The 21226-nt window shown below is 40.5% G+C and overlaps 1 protein-coding gene across 1 annotated transcript in view; it reads right to left on the bottom strand.

The window, feature by feature from the left end:
* Positions 1-4633: 4633 nt before the first annotated feature.
* TBC1D9 (TBC1 domain family, member 9 (with GRAM domain)) overlaps positions 4634-21226 on the bottom strand; it is a gene marked incomplete at its 5' end in the record, with an annotated part of 39206 nt that continues 22613 nt past the window's right edge. Inside the window, 9 exons of the mRNA XM_009701069.1 lie at positions 4634-6017; positions 6981-7081; positions 7221-7295; positions 8202-8288; positions 9516-9581; positions 14614-14854; positions 16195-16263; positions 16384-16482; positions 20338-20467. Of these exons, the coding sequence (XP_009699371.1) occupies positions 5292-6017; positions 6981-7081; positions 7221-7295; positions 8202-8288; positions 9516-9581; positions 14614-14854; positions 16195-16263; positions 16384-16482; positions 20338-20467 (1594 nt within the window). The remainder of the gene's footprint in view (positions 6018-6980; positions 7082-7220; positions 7296-8201; positions 8289-9515; positions 9582-14613; positions 14855-16194; positions 16264-16383; positions 16483-20337; positions 20468-21226) is intronic.

Genomic DNA, 21226 nt, shown 5'->3' with positions numbered 1-21226 from the left:
AACCACAACAGGGATTTTGTTTGAAGGATCTGGAAGTGAACTCTTGGAGTTAACTCTAAAAGTGCAAGCAGTTTTGTTCAGGAGACCAAAACTCCAGGAACAAAAATGAGAGTTGGAAAAGAACTCTGGAGAATTTTTCTAGAGAAAGAGAGAGAAACCCCGATATGTTTTAGTATTTTTTTTTTAACCAAGAAAATATTTTTACCTCTGTATCTTCCACCATGCATTCATCTCTATACAAGCTATGTTAAACAATTTACTTGGTTTTTCAGTTCCATTTGTATTTCTCAGGTAGCCTTTGTTTCCATTCCTGAATTTTGAAGCCTAAACACTTCTATGGATATACAAAGTGCCACTACTTGAGAACTACAAGATCTCACCTGTAGCAATTTTTATTTCTTCAGAAGCATAGAACAGGCCCTGCACTACAGAAACATCCCGCTCCTCCGGACCCCACGTCAAGTTGGTCAGTTACACAAATAGCGGTTATTTTAGAAAATGGGATGAGGAAGCAGCTATTCAGGAAATTTAAACTGAGATCTTGAGTACCATGGAAAAGAGAAGAACCAAAGTTAAATTATCTTCTGATACAACATAGTTCGAGATGTTATCTACCACTGTTTATTGGGAGCATCTTGCACTGCAGTTACAATGAACTTCATCCCTTCTAATCCCAGCACTGAAACACTCTTACACAGTGACGCTGCCCATACCAGCACACGTCATACGTTTCTATTATTAGCCACATTTCAATGTAATGGTCACTGCTACAGTTTTGTTCTAATTATTTGCTACCAGGCTAATTTATATTTTCAGTATTGAATAAATCAGCAGTTTAAATGAGCATTAAAAGTCACAATTGCTGCTTGAAGTACATAACACTTGACTCAAGACTATCTGCTACTGGAAAGAAACAGCATAAAAGAAATGTTTTCTTCCAGCCAGAGGATAAGGCTCAATAATAGATGCAACTGCTTCGCTTTCATTCTTGCTGTAACGTTACGCCATGGTGCGTATCTAAACCGGTGAGCTCTAGTCACGGACCAGCCTTCTCCCACAGCGTCAGGTGTTGATGCCAGGGGAAAGTCACTCACAGGGATGCCAGAAGTTTGGAGAGAAACAGCCCCGGCACTCACCAAGGCGCATACAACCCACGCTGGTGGGGACTTGGCGAGCCGAGCTCCCTGCCTGTAACACACCCCTACAAGCATCGGTGCCTTCTCCGACCCATTGCTTTTCCACGCAGGCAGGTTGCAGGTTTACAGGGCTTACGCACCAGCGTTGGTTTGTTGCTCTAAGTATCCGGATGGAATACAAACTCTTCCCAAGAGTTTCTTACTGGTTTCTGTATTGTGCCTACTGTCGAGAGACCCAATTACCACAGTTTCAAAATGCTGCTGCAAGATGAAGACTAGTAACAAGAAGACCCTCTGACAGGAGGGATCCAGAAGCTTGCAGAGCACCCAGCTGAGGAACCAGACGCGGCTGCACAGCTTTCCAAACCAAAGCCCCATCTCTTTGCTCGACCAACTGCTTTAAGGCTCTTCCCTTTCTCTCCCACAGCCCCCTCACGTACCACACCATATACGCCATACCATACCAGCCTCTGCCGTCTTAATTTATGACACATCACCTGACATATGACATCTACCATAACAGCAGTTCCAGTGTCACTGTACAAGAACCCCTAAAGTGCTTTTCTCTTTACAACAGTTTTGATGTCAAGTTTTCAGTAGGTTTAATACATCACATACCAAGCTTTGTGTCTGCTTGCCCAAAACTCGTGTAACACAAACCTTTACAAGTCTCAGACACAGCCTCAGCTTTAACCCCTAGAATTCAGGAGCTGTAAGATGCTACAATGAACGAGATAAGTACCATTGACCTTTTGTATGCTATCAGCATCTGAATAAGTTGAAAGACAAATTGGAAGCAAACTTGAGAAAAGTGTTTCTTTATGGATTTTAAATTGAGAAAGCTCTATAAAATAACCTCCCGCTCCTCCATCATCTGTTCTCTCTTGGCAGTTGCTACCAGGCTCCTACCAAGCCAGAAAAGCAACACACACACCACTGTCCAGCCACAGATTTCAGCTCTGAAGACAAAGATCTTCCTTTATTTTTTTTCCTCGGCTGTAAGACTAACAACCCTAACCAAATACTACAGCTCACAGATCAAAGAGACTCTATCTCAAAGCACGCAAAGCACAAGACACATGCCCTTCGAAAGCCACACCAACTTACTTGCGTAGCATGCCTATACATACAGATAAGATTTAAAAAATATTCACTCACGTTTTCTTGAAGATTCCACGTCAGTGCACGCTGGCCAGTTGAACTCTTCCATAGCTCTCCTCTCATCAGCTCCCCCACACCTACTAAAGAACGGGTCACAGCAGCTCTTGCCATCAAATAGACAACTGCCAGGTGGCCGTTTGGCGTGGCCCTAATCAGGTGAGCAGCCTCACCCCAAAAAATCTGAAGAAAATCAGCTCACCTGGCTGCTAGTTACAGCAAAGCCACTCTTAAAGGTGACCATGCTTACCCTTCGGAGCTCTGCTGATGTGATCAGGAAGGTAAGGAAGGCTACTGGAGCAAAACTAAAAGAAGTGGCCTTGTAAAATGGCTTCTGTTACACCAGAGATCCACTTGTGGATGCCTCTTCTTCTTACAGCAGTTGTAACAGCAAAATAATTTTCATACCTTGTGCCCCCAGCCCTGTGAGTGGGGTGTGGAGCAAAGCTGGCAAGCCCAAGCCCTTTTAAGATAAAGGAATGTTTTTCATCTGTGGTCTGTGACTCCCTAGGGGTGTGTGGAAGACTGCCAATATACTTACATTCACTTTACCATGACAGACACCTAAAAGAGAAGTATTTTAGGGCTCTGCAAACTTAAAAAGGTCAACAGCCCACTTGAGGATGTTAACCCTTAGGGCTGAAGACTTCTGTGATAACTTATTCAGCTGCTAGGTGTTACAATAAAGCACCCTGCTCTGGCCTTGGCATCTCAAATTAAAACAAAGTCATATTCTTCAAAATGGAGACTATGGCTTCAAATGACTATCATTACTTGATACACCTGTAAACCAATCCACATAATCTCATCTGCAGAAAGACTACGTTGTTTTTTCATACTGTTCTCTGTAGTCTACATACGGCTAAATTGTAAGGAGAGAACTCTACTCCCAACAAAAGAAAAAAAAATCAACAGTAAACTGACTGAGACAAGGGATGTATGAGCAGGGCTCAGAAATGAACAGCTGGGTTTTGCAAATTAACTTTATATGCACACAAATAGGTGGTAAGTTTCACAAATATAATTTACTGAATAGAGCCCACCCATGGCTGCTCTGTCACTGCCGTGGTTTTGAGGCTGACATCTCAACTCACCAGTAGCCTGTAAAAAACATCCTCATATTTAAAGCCTCAAAAGCATGCCTAGTGAGCTACAGCAAAGCAGAGATGGGTCCTAAAATATCTAGGGGTCTTAAAAAGTAGTAACAACTCCTGTCACCAAATGTGAGCATAGCAGGGAAAATTGTTTAATGAAATTGGGTGAGAGAAGCTTCCATGGGTTCCTTGTTGCTGATGGAATTTCACACTTTCAAGCGTTAAACAAAACCAGGTGTGGGAACAACAAATGTTTTTGTTCTGAAACCTGGCCTTGAAGATCCAAAGTCATTTGTCTGTGTAATAAAACACAATCACCTACTTTTCCCTCTAGCATGACTTTAATAGTTAAAAATCAAATCTGTGCAGAGTGTACTTTATTTGTTCACATTACCTATTTGTGGTTAAAAACCACTTCATCCGACAGTTTAAAAGCATTCTTTTAAAACAAAAGAATTAAACATAGCTTCTGCTAAAAAAATCTGCAAGTTACATGGATGCAATATACAGGAGTATAAAAAAATCAACAGTATTCTACAGAAAAGATTCTCAAAACAGCAAATAAAGATTAGGCATGTAGGCATGATCCTGAATTGAACAAATATGAATTAAAAAACAGCTAACAAAATTTAAAAAAAAAAATCCTGAATATCTGTATAAAAGAAGCAAGGATTCAAAGTGCAGGTGCTCCAGTTTTCATTTTAACATATTATTCAGTAAGTTGATACAGGATACTATTCATTTTATATAAAGTGACAGTGTTCTCAGTAAGACTTAAACATTCAGTTACATTATCTTGCAGATTTTTTTCATTACTGCTACTTTACACTGCTGTAAATGAAGACTTACGCAATACAGGTTTTTTATTTTCTTAATCTAACAAGGATATAATAGGTTGGTGGTAAAGGTTAGTTTTAAGAGCTAAGCTATATACGCTGTAGATCCAGCCTTAGAAGTATATATATATATATTTTTTTTTTAACTTTTAAAAAACCACTTTCAATTTTTAAAAAGAGACTCTACCAATCTGTTCTGGGACCTGCACAGGCTGTCTTTGGGGCACACCAACAAAGCTTCCAAGTCCACTGATGAGGAATACAGCTCCTGGCAGGGTCATGCTGGAGATGTTTCCTTGGCGGCCGCAGCTGGGAAAGGGCTTTCTCCCTGCTAGGTTTGGTGCAGCCAGAGGCTGTGGAACCGGGGAAAGGCAAATGGGCTCTGCCTTCTGTCAGAGCAGAAATCGTCACATTTAACCTCATTTGCCTGATGTGCCAGCTAGGCTTGGGATGGACTTCTCACTTGTATTTGAGCGTACTGGTCTCAAGCAGAGGAAGTTAGGAGCCAGGCAGGTGTCACTGAAGTGATCTTTCATATATTCAAAAAAATAAAATTGAAGCATACATTAAAACCCATTATCCTCTTTAAAAAAAAAAAAGTTATATGAAATAAAATTGTCCTTCAGGGATGTTGCCTGGAACTTAATTTCACCCGAGGTCCTATTCAGGTTGACAGTGTCCCTTTAAATTTTAGGTACTTCTTGTTTTGTTCATTTTTTTTCCCAAGAATCAGATCTCTATATACGTCTGTTTTAAAAATGCACATAAATATCGGCATTAAGTTTACATTTAGAAATTAAGAACTAATCTTTACCATTTTATATTGACAGCAAGGTTAATAATACACACACTTCACTGACAACTTATTTTTTTTTTCTGTATTTTGAATAAAATTTGCATTTGTGTAACATTTCCCACAGAAAGAGTGATTATACTTCAAGATAGTTAAGTTTGCACCCCAACATTTTCACATTAGTGAAAACAAGCATGTTTTGAAAATACCAGGGCCTGTGCCAGGTACTAATAAATACAGAATAAAAAAAATAAATAAAAAACCCGACTGCCTTTTATCCCGACATAGTAGAGATTTCATAGTCACTGGCCGAGATTATTGGTTTACCCATCATCCTTACGTTTTTAGCATTAGTAATCCTAGCCATCATGGACACAGGCTTGTCAAAGTACTTAACCAGCGCTGGCTCAGTCAAAAGGGAGGCTAAAAATTGTTCAAAGGTAATGGCCCAGTCTCTGTCAATGCTAGTGCTTCTATGAAGGGAAGTGGTGTGGTTGCTCCGTACCAAAACGGTGTCTTCACCGATGTCCTCGCAGTGCAGCTTTTCCTCTTCATGCGAACCTGCACTCAGTACCGAGTAGGAGGACATCGAACTATCATCTTTCGTATCGTCATCAGAAATGAGCATGGAAGAACAGGCTCCGTTGTCCCTGGGAGAAGAGTCTTCGAGCTTAATGTCTTCCATCTGCATGCCCAGGGTGCTGTCGGTGCAAACGGCCTCCTCATCGTGGGTGACGAGGTTGCTTTGGAACGGCTTGTGCTGTTCGAGGGGGTACTGCTGGTGCTCTTTCTTCTGAAACAGCTCACTCTGAATAGTTTTGCTGCAATTGTTCCTGCTGCTCTCTGTCTCTTTTGTGGGCTGCACACTGAAGAGCTTACCAACCTCACCGATCTCCAAAAGCAAGCTTGTCACAGCCGCGGTAGCGTGGTACAGATCTTGTTCATTGGGGTCTTCACTGAACATATTGTACATTGTCTTGCACAGTTCAATGAACTGTCCCTAAACACAGAGGGAGGAAACATCAATGAGAGAGCAGGAAACAAATCAGATGGACATCTACTAAATCAGTTTAAAAAGTCTTCAATGGAGGTATGACGCAATAGCTTCTGAGATTAAACTGAAATTGGAAATAATCTAGGTGAGGTCTAGAAACCATTTTCTATGACTGGGCAGCCAGATGTGTGGCCTCTCTCAAAGTTATTTCCAATAAACTGCTGGATGCTTCTTCCAACATATGACAAATTTATTTCCTTGCAGCCACAGGAGGGCAACAGAGGGTGAGCAGCGAGACACGCAGCATTCATTCTGGTGGATTTTCTTGTAGGAATGATGCTAAGTATAACGAGGGGTCTGATAAAACTAGTGAGAAGTAATGAAAAATGGAATAGGAGACCTGCAGCACTCTTTCATTTGACAGTGGCAACTTAGTTGGATGCAAGCCTTTTGAAATTCAAAACTCACAAATTAAATAGGAAGGAGACTTGCTTAGGGCTACCTTAAGTAAGCAGCATTGTTCTACAGGGAGTAAACCTTCCCTATATGCTCTGGAGGAAACAGCTGTCCCAATGGGTCTCCTCCTCCTTAGCAGCTATGGATCTAAGGGGAACGAGACTGACTGTATAAATTACAAAACATGAAATGCTTCTTTCAGGTAATGTGCACCAGACATTATGAGCTAGCTGGTGATATTCAGTGTCGTATCACCCACTGTCCAGGGATCAAAATAGTATGGTATCATTCCTATAGGTGTGTATCTCATTTTTAGGACGTTTGTGGGAGCTGAATGCCGGTTACAGTATGTTGAAAACAACTAACTTCTGTAATCAGCTGACTGCTGCTCTGGTAAAAAAAAGTATCTGCCTCAAAATAAAACCTTTGTTGACTGTTAATGTATTGAATATTTAGAGGTATGTGAAGAAAGCCTGAAGTTAATGAAAAATAAGTAAGTGTCAGGAGAAGTACCTGATTCAGTTTGGGCAAGTCCTTTGTGTTTTTTGCTTTGGATTTATTCTCTTGGCTCCACATTCTCAGATAATTTCGATTCTCTTGTGAGCTCTTCTTGCCTATTGTCAACAAATTACCCAGAGATGCAGGAAAAGTCCCCGAAGAAACCTTAAATTAATACTTTTTTTTTTCCATTTTCGAAAGGAGCATCTTTACAAGAAATGAAAGATGTAATTCAAATGGAGACACCAAGCATACCTTTGTCTGTTTTCAGACTGACTGTAACAAACCCATCATCTACTCCTTGTTTGTTCCTGCTGTCTAGGCCAACAACTAGGAAGTGGAGGGGCGGGGGGAGAGAGAGATCAGTGTGGTTTTAAGATACATACATACTTTTCACGTGTACAATGCAAAACAAAGAAAATGCTTATGCTGCAGAAAATGCAGAGTAAAAAGGATAGGACTAAATGATGATTTTTGCTTATTCTTAAATCTGCTGAAAAATTCCATATAATTAATAACATAAATACTAAGACAGGGATCATCTTAGGTTTTGTTTGTGTAGTACAATGATTAGCCTGTGTTATCACAACACAAACAGCTTCTAGCATGATATATGTTTGGTGATTATATTAGCGCATCTTTTGTCTTTCAGGACTTAAAATTGCCATCTCTAGTCTATTAATTCTTATTTTTATTTTCAAACAACCTTCCTTCCTCCTGTAGTCTGAAGGACGGGCGATATTTTTCTTGAATCAGAGAGAAACTTAACATCAAATATCTCTTTCTTGAGAATGCCATTTAAGACAACAGCGATGAGACCCAGGTTCTCATTAGGGCACAAGAAGATTTCAAACTGATGAACTACATTTTGATATATCTTTTGGCTTCATTTTTTTAGAATATTTTAAGTTCTGATCCAAATATATCTGGAAAGCCAATATATTTATTCTCATTCTCCATCAAGGCATATGCGCTGCACTTATCACAATATTACTTTTATTGCAACACACTGATGACATTATTCTGAGAGTACTTCTGCAAGGCACAATCCAGTGTCCACACGCCTGCACCTCTAAGGATATCAAAATATACACAAAAACTATGACTACATACTTCTTTCTACAGAGAATACTTCACTTACAAAGTTTAATCCAATAAAAAAGGAGCTTCCTAAAAAGACATGTTGTTCGAAATGCATTACCTCATCTTTTCATGCCCGAGACAAAAGATGCCTACCATGTGTACATTCTGGTGTGATGTCTTCAAAAAAGTACTGAGTAGCTTCAAAAGCAGAGTCTGGTTCTTCTTGCTCAGTGGATGGATCTAAGCAATATAATAAAATTCTTTCATTAAAAACTCCACCCTTTTAATTAAAAACTAGAACATATTTCCATTGATACATTTAGAATGTCAGTTTCTAGAAGTACAAGTGGGAGGATGTGATGGGGTAGGAATCCTCTCTTTTCAGCTCACAGGAGATGAATAATTGGACCTGTACTGTCTCCTCCCCGATATCCAATACTGTCTGCCTAACAAGTAGCGGTTTGCCTTCAGAGCCTGGCTTGTCCATCTTCTCATGTCTACTTCTATTACTTTCTTCTGTGCAGCTCAGCGTGTCTTAAGTAGGGCATGAACCCTTTCCTAGCTGGAAACAGTCTGTCATGATTTGGTATGAGCTTACCAGTCCCCTGAATAGCAGAAGCTGCATTCTTGAAAATGGATCTCTTCTGTTATAGTTCAATAAAATTGTATTTTTTTCCTGTTAAATTAGTGAATCACTCAAGCTGACCTCCAGCAAAGCCAGCTGGGAGCAATCAGGGACACACATTCAAAGCACATGAAGGTGAATGTCCTCTCAAACTTTTAGATATCTTTACCAGAGGATGTAAATGCACACAAGAATTATACTACCCAAACAGTTGCAACATACTTAAATTGCAGATTCAGTGAAGACAGCAATAGGTTCTTTATGGCACATATGTGTGACACAGAGGATATAGTCCAGGACATCATTTTCTTCAGGGGCAAAACTGTTTTGAGATGTTTCCATCCCCTCTCCACCCTAAACTGCCTTTCTCACTTAGCTGAGTCCAACAGTTTGTACAGCTCCCTGGAAAACACATCTATCAAACGATCTGGAGCTTCCCTCTGCAAACAGTTATATCAGCCTAGAGGGGAAACCAAGAAGAAAGCCTGGGGACAGAAACGAGTACCCAGGGCATGCAGGAACATTTTAAGCTAGCTTCACTATTAAATAAAGTGCATTACGGTAACAGATGCCGAAGAATACTGTATTTGTTATGCAGTGGGAAGTCCCCACCAGCAGCTACGCAGGCAAGAGACACGTATAAATGGCCTGTTTGTGGCCGGAGCAAGAGAGGGCTGCATGGGTGCTGGTACACTTTCCAAATCCGTGTCTGGTTATGATAGCAACTCTCTTATTTTACTGCTGCATAATTAATTTTTAATTGGGAAAGCTAGACATAAACAACTCTGCTCCAAATTTCTCTTCTCAACAAGACGACAGCTATTTTAACATCTTTTACTTACCAGGCAAAACATGCATTTTATACAGTAGCTTCAGCTTCTCTGTAAGATCTCCATGGCATGCTGCACCTAAACAGCATTATATACAGTATATTAATACTCAGCATCCAATGCCATTCTATTTATTATTGCTACACTATTTCATTTTAGAAGCCGCTACATTCACTCCAGGAAGCACTGTACTCCCTTTACAGCCTGAGATCATAAGGCAGTCACTTGACTTCTCAGATCATACGGTCTGCAGTAGAAACAGCAAGAGAACACAGACCACCTTACCCTGAATTCTGTACTTCAGCCTTGGGTCCCTCATTAAATGTCTATTTTAATACGCTCAACAATGATCTGTGATTATCACATTACCACTCAGAAAGGCTTCCAGCTGAAAGTTAAGACGACTTTTTTGTGTGGACTTCAAACTTTCTGATCTGAGGATCCAATAATAACACCACATGATTTGGAACAGTAAGATACTTTACCAAAAACAGAGAGGAATTCAAGTAAACAGCATTTACCACAGCTTAGCCACGGGCTAAACTGATGTTCAGGTAATACTTTTTAGTGATTTATGCACCTCCATCTCTATTCCTTTCTGGTCTACGCTACAATTAGCTGTATGAAATCCGAGCGGTCTATGGTAGCCTCTCCTTCCAATTAATTAAATGGATATTAGTTAATTTTGAAGTACTGAAATAACTCATACTCAGACTTCTTCCTAAATCTTACTTGTTATGACATGTAATTCATAAACAAATTAATTAACCATCATTAATCAGGTTACGCAGGGATTTATTTTACCTTGCAGTATCAACTTACCTCTGCTATGCAAACTACAAAGTGTGGTTTGGCAAAAACTAACAATCACAGTCTCCTGTAAAGCTTAAGACTACAATAAATACAGATGTTAGGCCAAAGAATTGAGTACATCTATATTAGCTATTTTGCTTCCAACTTGGTCCATTTTAAGCACAAAACCTCCTTATGTTCCTATCTGGTGTACCACACCGCGCAGATAATGCCTTCTTTTCTGGTGAAACGATGTCTTAGGTTACGGACCCAGGTACCCCGTGAGGTGCCCCACTGCTCAAGGCGACATGAAATAACCAAAGCACAGAATGGGCTGCAGTTCTGTGTCCTCCAGCAACGGCTAGGGATGCATTCACCCAAACAGGATCCAGGGCACAGGGTATCTGGTGACACACGTAGGCTTCTTCCTCTCCCTGTCCCCAGATGTGAAGAGAACTGAAAAAGCTCAACTGCTACCGCTTTTTGCTTGAAATGAACCTGTGTGCGCTTTCTAACGCCAGGCCCTTTTTCCCCTCAAAATGTACGTGAATGAAGACAACACAATGCAGGACAAGTCTACCAAAGATGTTATCGGGACTCTCTCAGAGACAACCTTCTGGGTCGCCAGGGGAAGAGGTCAGAAAGTTTTACGAAGAACAGCCTACTGGCAATTTGCAGGAACTACCTGACAGCAGCAGTGGGCTACCCAGGACCTGAGGACTGATGCTGTATTGAATAATAAAAAGACATAAAGACAACAGAAGAGGCACGGACCTCCAGTAGATGTGCCCCTTTTATGGAGAGTTAGGGGAGACCTTTGTATGGGTGGATACCTCAGCTCAGGCCGCCATTTGGACCTGCACGCTGCGGTACAGGGATAATTTCATAGGAGAGCCCAGAGAATTCAGTGGCCTCCGGCATGGCCCCTGCATCCCTGAACAGCAAAGCAGATGACCCTGCTGAGGGTCTGCGAACAGCACTGGGGAGGTGGTAAGACCATTCTTAGTCCCAGCCAGCAATACTTCCTTCCTGGCCCTCTGGAATCACAGGTCTTAAAACCTTCAACAAGTCTTGTCATTTTGCAGTACGAGTCTCAGAGGATGCATCGCCAGTTTTTATCCAGAAGTTTTAAATTTACTTTGTGATGAGAGGAGAACCTGTGCTTGGATGGGAGCATGACTATACCGTTTGAACCTTTCTACCCAAAAGAGCAACAGGGAAAGCTGTCACCTTCACACTGCAACCACTGTCCTCACACACACCTGCTCTTACCCCTCTCGGGGGCCGACCACCGCACCCCTTGTCATGGCATCACTAGGAACAGCCCTCACTGAGCCCCCTTTCTGACCGCTCTCCTTCTGTCAACACCATGCAGGGTAGCAAGTCTTTTCTGGGCATAATGTTATACGTGCAGAGCTTTCCCCCTCATCTTCTTTGAGGCCATTAACAAAAGAATTAAACAGGTTAGAACTTTATTCTGTTAATATAAAACTCAGTAGCAACATAAAAGTGTTGGCTTCAGTTGTCCCTCTCTTGAACACGGGTGGAGGGGTGCAGAGTGTTTGTACAGCATTTAGCTCCCTGAAAGGAGCGGAGGAGTGGTGCGGTTAACACTCTGCTTCCTGAACATCCTCATGCAACCTGTACTTGGAGAAGAGCTGTTTTCAGAAAAAAACCCACACACTCAGGTACTCCTTGAGAGACACAGCTTTCATGGTGCTGACTTTTGTACGAGGCTGTGGTGAGTGCTGCAGTCACCAGCAGCCACTGGAGAAGGGCGCATTGCAAAAACATGATGGGAGGCGGAGAGTGACTGTGAGTCTATGTGGAAATCTCTAGCTTACTAGGAGCCCAAGTCAACAACTGACACGCTATAATCCAGTGTGGTATGGGCGTGCAGGTGAGCTTCTTCATGAGTGAATACCCCAACCAGCTCACAACCAAGGCTGACAACCCCTTCTGAGCAGCACAACTCCTAGACCAAACTAATTGAGATCACTCCATTATTTGAACTTGCAGTAACATGACACAGAGTAAATGTGCAGAAGAATATACCAGGTTGTTCCATCTTTACTCAGCTGAGGCCCTAGAAGCACCTGAAGTAGGAGGTTCTTGAGCTATTTGCTCCAGGGGTTATGAAAAGGAAACTGAGAGTCCCAGATGCAATTATACTGCTCTTGTATCCCAAGGACTTCATGTTGACACAGAAGAAAGGGCCATGAGCCCATGCTGGGACACACAGCACTTCTTTTTACCTCCTCTTCATGGACCTCCTAGAATGAGTCAGTGGCATCAGAGAGGCTTTGAGGGAACAACTCCTTACGGCTACATGGAATAAGGCCACTGAAAGAGAGAGCTGTGAAATGGAAATGCTCCCGGTGCCGTGGCTGATTCAGCTGTCAACAAGCACCCTCTGAGATGGGCCATGCCTAGGAAGTACTTGAACAGGACACTTCCTTTAAGAAAGCTAGACTTGAGTAACCAGAGCCGGAGTCCAATACTGCTGTTTGGACACAGTAAGAAGAGAGGATGGTGCGCACAGGTCACCTCCAGAACATCCATCCTCTAACCATGATTTCCATGACAGCCTCAAGGAAAAGGTGACACAGTCCCCTGTTGAGCAGATGCATCTTGCTCCAACAAGAGATATTCCTCATTTAGGAGATCTTCCTAGCCAAGGCATATTGGGTTGGTGAGGCAGGCTGAAATTTCTAGAAGTCCTGGGGCACGGCGAAATATGCTCAAACAAATCCCATGTTGTTTTTGTCGACTGTGCTGTCTATGCTACCATTCATGTGCTTCTTAAACAAAAAGGGGTCAGAGGGAGATTGACTTTAAAAAAAACCCCAAGTTTTCAAACTATGCCACATTGGGCTTAGTTTCTGAAAAAAACCCAACGTGGTTTTGCAGAATGAGCCATTTTGACTGTTTAACCCATTGAAGATTTTCGTTCAGTTATGTTGGCTTATAGTCACATTTGTGCATTTTACGTTCATTTCTGTTCACAGCGCCCAACGCTGTTCCTTGTTCTTATTACTCATTATGGTTCTAAAAAATGCTGTCTCAACTAGTAACTGGTTGACTGTTACCAACAGCATCCTGTAAGCAGCCAGGGTAGTAAATCCACGGGTCATGTCTCAAAAGTCCATTAAGTGTTACCTGGCAAACTGTCCCTCAAATACAATTCAAAACTGCATCATAGGAAGCACTGTTCTTTTGGGTGGTGTGAAGGGGAGGTGTACAACCAGTTTTACTGTCACATAGCTATTTTGTACCTGCAAGAGAACAGGTACTACCACTGCTGTACAGCTGTTCTAATGCAAGGCTGCAGTTGGAGCCCTAATGCTTAAAAATAGTGTTGAAAAGAGTTGCCGAAAGCCAGACTGGGAAACCTTTTCTCTCTCAAAATGGATCAAAATGTAAAGCTGGAGGAAACATCAGGTTGCCATGGAATAACACGATAGATGGTGAGATGTTGGTCACTTACAGGGAATAATTCCTGCTATATTCAGAAAAGGGGTGGCCAGCTCCTGCCTCAGTCTTTGCTTCATGTTAATCCTGCGGTTTGCACACTCCCTTTGTTGTGATACTGACTTTCATGTCTTAAAATCTTGATTCTTCAAGACTTGCATAGGCTGTAACCTCCATTAATGACATTCAGCCTCCCTATCTGACCACTTTCTCCTTTTCAGGTGACCTCCATCCTGCTCTCAGTCTGCAGTCTTGGTTATTGGTTTCAGAAGTAATATAGGTAGTACCTCTCACTGCATACACTGTGAGGTGTGATACCTTCCCCTCACACAGGGACACATGTACGTGGGCTATCAGCAGACTTCTAAAGAGAAGCACTTTTATTCAGGGGCAAACAAAACTAACATCCTCACCCTATCCTTCCCCTGCCCCTTATGTGTGCACGTAAATTTCTCAAAAGTCTTCTTCCTGAACAACCAAGGGAGCAAATGCTGCTTCTCTCCCCTTTCCAGAGCTGACCAAAGGGAAAAATTCCCAACTTTCAGGGACCCTAATGGACACATAGTTCATGTGTGGTCCTTCTCCCGGTGTGACACACCACTGGCTAATGTAGATGCACCTACTGGGACCAGCCTAAACCCCAGTGGGAACCACTGTCACAGGCATGACAAAATGAACTGAATGGTAGTATGAACAGCTTTTAAAACTTGTGCAAATTGGCACACGTCAAACTCAAACTTGTTATTTGATAGCTAATATAACATCTGTGTTTCTGAAGGGCTGGATCCCCTTTGGAAACAAACTGTTTCGGTCAGGTAATTTTGAGAGTGCTGTGAATTCTCCTTACTTAGCCCAGAGACGAATTCACGGAAGTTGATGAGCAAGTCTCCATTTTCGTCAAGAAGCCTGAATAAGCGCGCAGCTAATACATCTGAATGAGTTCCACACGCCCAGGGGAAGAGGAGAGCGAACATCCCCTTGAACTGCTCAAAGTCAATACGGTACTGCTCCAGATAAGGCAGGCTGGGATCATGGCGGTCAATAGCATTGCTGTTTCCTCCCCAGTAGCAGCTAGTCAGATGTTCTGCCTGAACAGAATGCAAATGCTGTGAGATTGTCATCACCTCTGTAAACAACTCATCACTATCAATGACCAAAAAAAAAAAAAAAAAATCCAAACAACTCATACACACACATTCTTAACACAAGACTAGCACACGTATTTCCATCTATCTAGCCCTTGCACTTCTGCAAGAGGTTTCTCCTCTAACCAGCACAAAAAGACAACCCTCTACAAAAAAAGAAGATAAAGGAAACCTTTTTCTGCCTCCCAGACACAAGAAACATGAAATAACTGTTTTGAACAGAGCAGTAAATAGCTGTGACTTGCATATATACACAGGCTTGTTGTGCTTAAGTCACCCCCTTCAACCTCACCACACAGTCAAGTCAGAAAGGGGACTTGCATGAAATCTTTTATTTCAGAGCACAGGAAAACAGCTGTCTATTTGAAATGTTTGTTTGTTGAACTGTATAGTCTTAAAAATACTGTATAAAGTCCTACTCTTTCAGTCTTACTGATGTCAGTGAAAGTTCTGGAGCCGATTTTGGTGGAATCTAATTCAAAAGATTCTTAATAGAAACTTAGAAAAAGAGATCCTAGTACTGCACAGTGATCAGCCAGGGTGGACTGTCTGACTTGGTCTAGCTGATTCCCTGGAAGACTGAAAGAAGGCACTGCAGGATTTGGATAATTGTAAGACCTGACATTACAGACGGGAAATTGAAAGGAAAAAATTCTTCACGGTATACCAAAAAAATCTCTGTTATAACAAAACAGAGGAAGAAAGTATCTTGTTTCAAGGCACTGTGCATGAAGGTGAAGCTAAAGCATTTTAATTGCTCACCTTTAAATTTGTGGTTCTAATGGTATTACTGTACAATCAACTTACAAAGACACATCACTTTGTGACACTAAATTTCCACGTAATACAGTATACATTAAAGCATTAACAATGGCAGAAATCAGTTATTGTGATAGGAAAGTATTAACTGTCTGATGACAGAATAAAGGTATTTCTGTGCTAAATTCCCAAACTTGCATCAGGTAGAGAGAGACATACGTAAGTTTCTAAAGACTGATCAAAAGCCTCTATCTATTCACTTTTTCATTATAATGGTTTTTCAATCAGTATATTCATTTTTTCCATGGACAAATAATTTAGTGAATTACTTATTTCCTGAGCTTTTAAAAACTGGTTGGATTTTTTTTTTGTACATTCAGCAGCTAATTCAAGTTTGTATTAAGATACCTATTAATAAGTAACTCACAGACTCAACCTGGTCTTTAGAAAAGACAGTGTCCCATATCAAAAATGAACGTTTGCATTTCCTGCAGGCACACGATCTTATCTTCATTTAGCTTTACCTTGAAAAGAGCATACAGTTCCTCCAGTTCATCGATAGTAAAAGAAGTCTCCGTCACAATAGTTCGTACCTTTTGAAACATAACATTAACAGTTACGGATTTGAAATCCATGTCTCACCGAGAAGCTCATTTAAATTTCAGAAACTGACTGACCTTAATTTTTGCAAAGAACGTTATTTCAGTACTTACCACATTGCGCTTTGTAGTATCTTCAAGGGTCTGGATAACTTTCAGCCTTTGTTTGAATCTCATTTGTTCAATTAAATCCGCTCGGATACTTCCAAATTTCTTAAAAGACAAAATGAAGTACAGGATAGTCTTGTGTATTAATATTTGGAATACTTAGCTTGCCTTTAATGTATTTGAGAAATTAATTTAATTATCAGATATACCACAAATGGTATATTTAAAAAACTGCTGTTAAGGCATTTTTCTAACACATGACAAAGTCGCAAAGACTTTAGGAATATATCACTAGATTTTATTTTTCCCAGTAACTTATTTTCATTTAATTTGAAAGGTCTTTATTAAGTTACAAATCTTCACATTTCAAACCATAATCTCAGTTGTTAGAAATTTCTTGCTTGGCAAATCTCTATGAATAGGTTGTTTCATAACTCCTTCTGCAGGGTTTTATTTCAGCTTGTCCTGGAATATCTCTTACTTGCTACAGAGAGAGAAGAGATTTAAACTAACTGGATCTCTAACGGCTGAGTTAGTACAGCAGTCCTTACATTCATGAGGATCTGAAACCAAGCATCAAGAATGCAATTTCCATTAGGAAGAAGATTCTCTAACGTGGCCAAGTCTTATTTTCAGAAGTTTTTTTCACAATGCACATAACAGTCTCAGGGAGATCCTGCATATACTACAGGAGCATCCTAGGGGAAAAACGTATTAGGAATAATATTCCATGTTTTCGTATGTAGAGGAATGCCTAATCCCTAAGATTTATATTTCTGAACTATAAGTAGAAGTTTTTTACCATCAAGAAAACATGTGCAACATACTTAGAAACGCACAGATGACCTGCAGGAACAATAATGCCGTCAAGAAAACATGTGCAACATACTTAGAAATGCACAGATGACCAGCAGGAACAATAATGCCAGACATCAAGTATGCCACAGGTAAAACTAAAAGGGGGAGGGAAGATACGCCTTCATACAGAATAGGTTTATATTTGCAGTGCAACTGCATCTACATAAGCAGGTCATAATTTGCTAGCACATTCTTGTGTGATCAAATTAACACTAAAGCTGCGTTTATCTATAAAGCTGTGCACCTTTATCATGTACCTTGGGAGTAAAAAGATGTTTCATGTACTTGAACATTTTGCAAAGAAAGAAGTCTTTTGAAAAAAATGGACTCTAGATTTTGCAAAGAAAGAAGTCTTTTGAAAAAATGGAATCTAGAAAAACATCCATGAATACCAAGCATCACAGAGGTCACAAAACCTTGAAAAGAGAGGTCTTTCATGGCTTTGAGACCACATCTATTCCAGCAATCAGGGCTTATTCACTTGTCTGGAGGCCAAATGGGATGCTCTGTTCACATCCGTACAACCAAAACTCATGTAGCCTACAGAAAACGAAGGCTGCATGCAATTACCTTCTGGGAGTGGTCCCTTGCCTATGTTAACTTTCAAATCAGACAAGGAATTGTTGGAAGCGTGGCACTTGTTCTAGGTCAAAACTGTATCAAACCTTTCAACAGCACAGACCTTTGAGCGTCAGTTGTTTACTTAAAATGGCCAAGATCCAGATATTACTATAGATGTAGCTTAAGTGTTTAAGGCCTGTTTTTCTTCCAAATTGACTACCACACAAATCAAAGGAGTTAACCACGTAACAGCTCTGAATAGCTGAGTTTACACTCCACTGACAGCTAGTGAGCTATGCCCAGGCTTTTAAAGCTGTAGTGACAGCTCTGAATAGCTGAGTTTACACTCCATTGACAGCTAGTGAGCTATGCACAGGCTTTTAAAGCTGTAGTAATTATGCATTATTTCAGTCACTTCTATTGTGGTTATTATCATGCCAGGCTCTATGGCTTCTGAATTAATTGCAAAATTGAATGAAAAAGCTAAGAGATTTCTTACTAAACAATATTTTCAGTAAATGAAAAAATTACTGGCAGAGTAAAATGTACTTGTTATAGTATATTCTCTTATTTCAAGAACATTTCTCTTTAGATTTCTTACTAAACAATATTTTCAGTAAATGAAAAAATTACTGGCAGAGTAAAATGTACTTGTTATGTATATTCTCGTATTTCAAGAACGTTTCTCTTTTGAAAGTAGGAAGTCTGTTCAATATCATCACAGATAGGGGTGCTAAATGCTTAACTACCAAAAAATTCCTCTGCATCACTTCAGCTTTCACTGGAGACTTCTCATAGGTAATCATGTCAGATGCACGTAGAAGCTGGACAGGATCAGAGCATGATGGAAAGTAGCTTTTCATAAAACAATCCAAATACTGTGCTTTTGTCACTCCTATGCCTTCACCAAGTTTTCAGCCTCATCATGCTCCCATGACAAATATCATAGGACAGTCTGCAAGGACAAGGTTTCCTCCCTCCTTGGGAGTGTGTGTGTGTGTGTTTGAGGGAGGGCAAAGGACTCCAAGAAAAAACATTTTTTTCAGCTGTAGGTCTTCCTATTTTTTCCGAAATCGTAAGTGTCTAGAAGATTAAGGATAGACAGTTACCCAAAAAGCACCTTTAACAGCTTAAATTCTAAAAATAGCAAAGATATGCTCGCTTACTTGATATTTCTCTCTTTGTAGCTGCAACAAAGCTAACAGTGAGCTTCCAGCCCTGACTACACACAACTAATTGAGGAACTTAACATTCACTGAGTAACAGATGCCTTGAAGTTTTTTTATCTTGATAGTTTACTATTGAATTATTTGGTCTTTTTTAAATAATCAAATCATCCAGCAATGACTCTCTTGAAACTATTTCCCTCTTTGCAACCAACTCCTGCTTTCCTCACGGTTCTTCACTCCCCATGCTATTTGTTTTGCCTAGTTATACTGGAGTATAGCTAGTTATTTATCTAGGAGGAGCTGCAAGGTTCTGTGCTGCATAAGCCCCCAAACTACAGACTGGCTCTGCATGGAGTCAGGTTATTAATCTAAAAGCAATTAAGCCAATACAAGCTGTCTTCATGGTAAGGAAATCAGAAAAATACAAGGGAAACAGGATTGCTCATAAACATCCTTCTCCCTGTTCTAACATTGTGTCAACGAGAAGAACTATACATCTAACTTAATTCAGTTTGCCCTTCAGTGTAGAATACAGTAAGGACTACCTACTTGTTAAATAGAGATCATGTTACTAAAGCAAGGAGGTTCTAGGGACATAGGAAGTGCCTCTGAAACAGCTGTCATATTCCTAAGTATGAACCTACATCTTGAATCAAAAATACTAATTCACCCTGCATGTCAATGGAAGGAAAAAAGGAAATTAAGGAGAGTAACTCTTTAAAGTTATTCCTTAGTTTTTAAAAAAAATTTAATATGTCAGTGTAATCATCAGGGGTATTTTAATGGATGGCTTATTTTTAAAATTCAAGGACAATAAAATTGGTTTGCAAATTTTAGGGTTTTTGCAGGCTTTGCCCTGTGCTTTACAAATATTAGTTGTTACCAGCTCCTTTCACTTGAAATTTTGGCGATAATAAAGCAGCTACTGGCCCATGGTCATTATCAGCACTTGGTTGGGGGCGGGGGGGAAGGTAAAACAAACAAAGTTCCACTGATAATAGACAGGTCTTCTGAAATCATACAAATTTCCCTAATATTTCAGTTTGGAAAAGCATGAAAAAGTTTAGATGAAAATTAACCTTTTTTTGAATTACAAGTTCAGCCTTTTGTTTCTAAATCACTTCTTGGTTGTGGGCTGCTCTCCTTTGATACTGCAGGCTTCTATACAAAACAGCTCCAACTAAAAGTTTTGGTTAAAAGAAAAAGAAAGACTAACCCCTCTCCCCTGCCCCATTTCAGATTTCTGAGATGAGTCTGTATTTCTTTTATGTTCTTTCCATTCCAAGAAAAGCCAAACTAGAGAGTACCAAATTCCTCTGTAAAGCAGAGCTAGTGTGGGTTGGCAAGTTCCTGTTAAGAAATCCTATCCTACCTCATAGGAAGACCTGATTAGTCTGAAGATATCCACCTCAGGATAAGGCTCTACATCATCACTGAGCAGTGAGTGAAGATGAGGAATGGGTGGAAGAGTGCTGTCCTTATTAGTTACGCTGTCCAAATACCTGGTGGGGAAAAAAAGAAAAGACATGAGAAACCCAAGATTCATTTGTATCCCCTTCCTTCTGAGGGTTAATAGAATAAAGGTTACATATAGATGAGATTATTAAATGTAAAAATGATCAAGCTACTCTCTACTAATGAACTATATGATTTTTGACATCAGTAATTTGACAAATCTTAACACTGCTTTTCTCAGGGAGAGCTAAGGTAACCCTAGTAATTCATTATCCTTCTCAAGAAATAGCTCAACTATAGCTAGTCACAAATGAGTGGCTTACTGAACAGGTTTATTGCTTCTGGCTGTTTAAATATGCTAAGGGGGAATTATGACACCATGGGACCAAGGGTCAGTGTGCTTCAGTCTACACACCCCCTGTCCTACTACTGCCCAACCTCGCTGCAAGGGGCTTTAAGGGCTCATTCCTCCCACCAGTGCAGCTGCTGTGATCACTTGCCTTCTACCCTGCAGCTGCAGAACACTTAAATCCTCAGCGAGCACTGCGGCTTACTTCGGAGAAAACAGAACCACAGTCATTTTTAATCCCAAAGAAATGAAAAACAGACTTCAGTAAGGCTATACTAATGAAACTTATCAAGAAAAAAAAAATCCCAAAGTTTCAGCAGCATCTTGAAACTACACACTGCTTCCAAACATGAGGAAATCAGAGGTTACGCTCAGCAGTATTAGTTTGTATTAAATGACTCAATCCAGCCTATTTATCAGCCCCCCGTTTCACTGCAATCTATTCATTCAAGACCTT

The sequence above is a fragment of the Cariama cristata genome, unplaced genomic scaffold (genome assembly GCF_000690535.1).
Source record: "Cariama cristata isolate BGI_N322 unplaced genomic scaffold, ASM69053v1 scaffold2965, whole genome shotgun sequence".
Lineage (NCBI taxonomy): Eukaryota > Metazoa > Chordata > Aves > Cariamiformes > Cariamidae > Cariama > Cariama cristata.
Note: the sequence above shows the minus strand (reverse complement) of the source record. Positions and strands in the feature narration are given on the sequence as shown.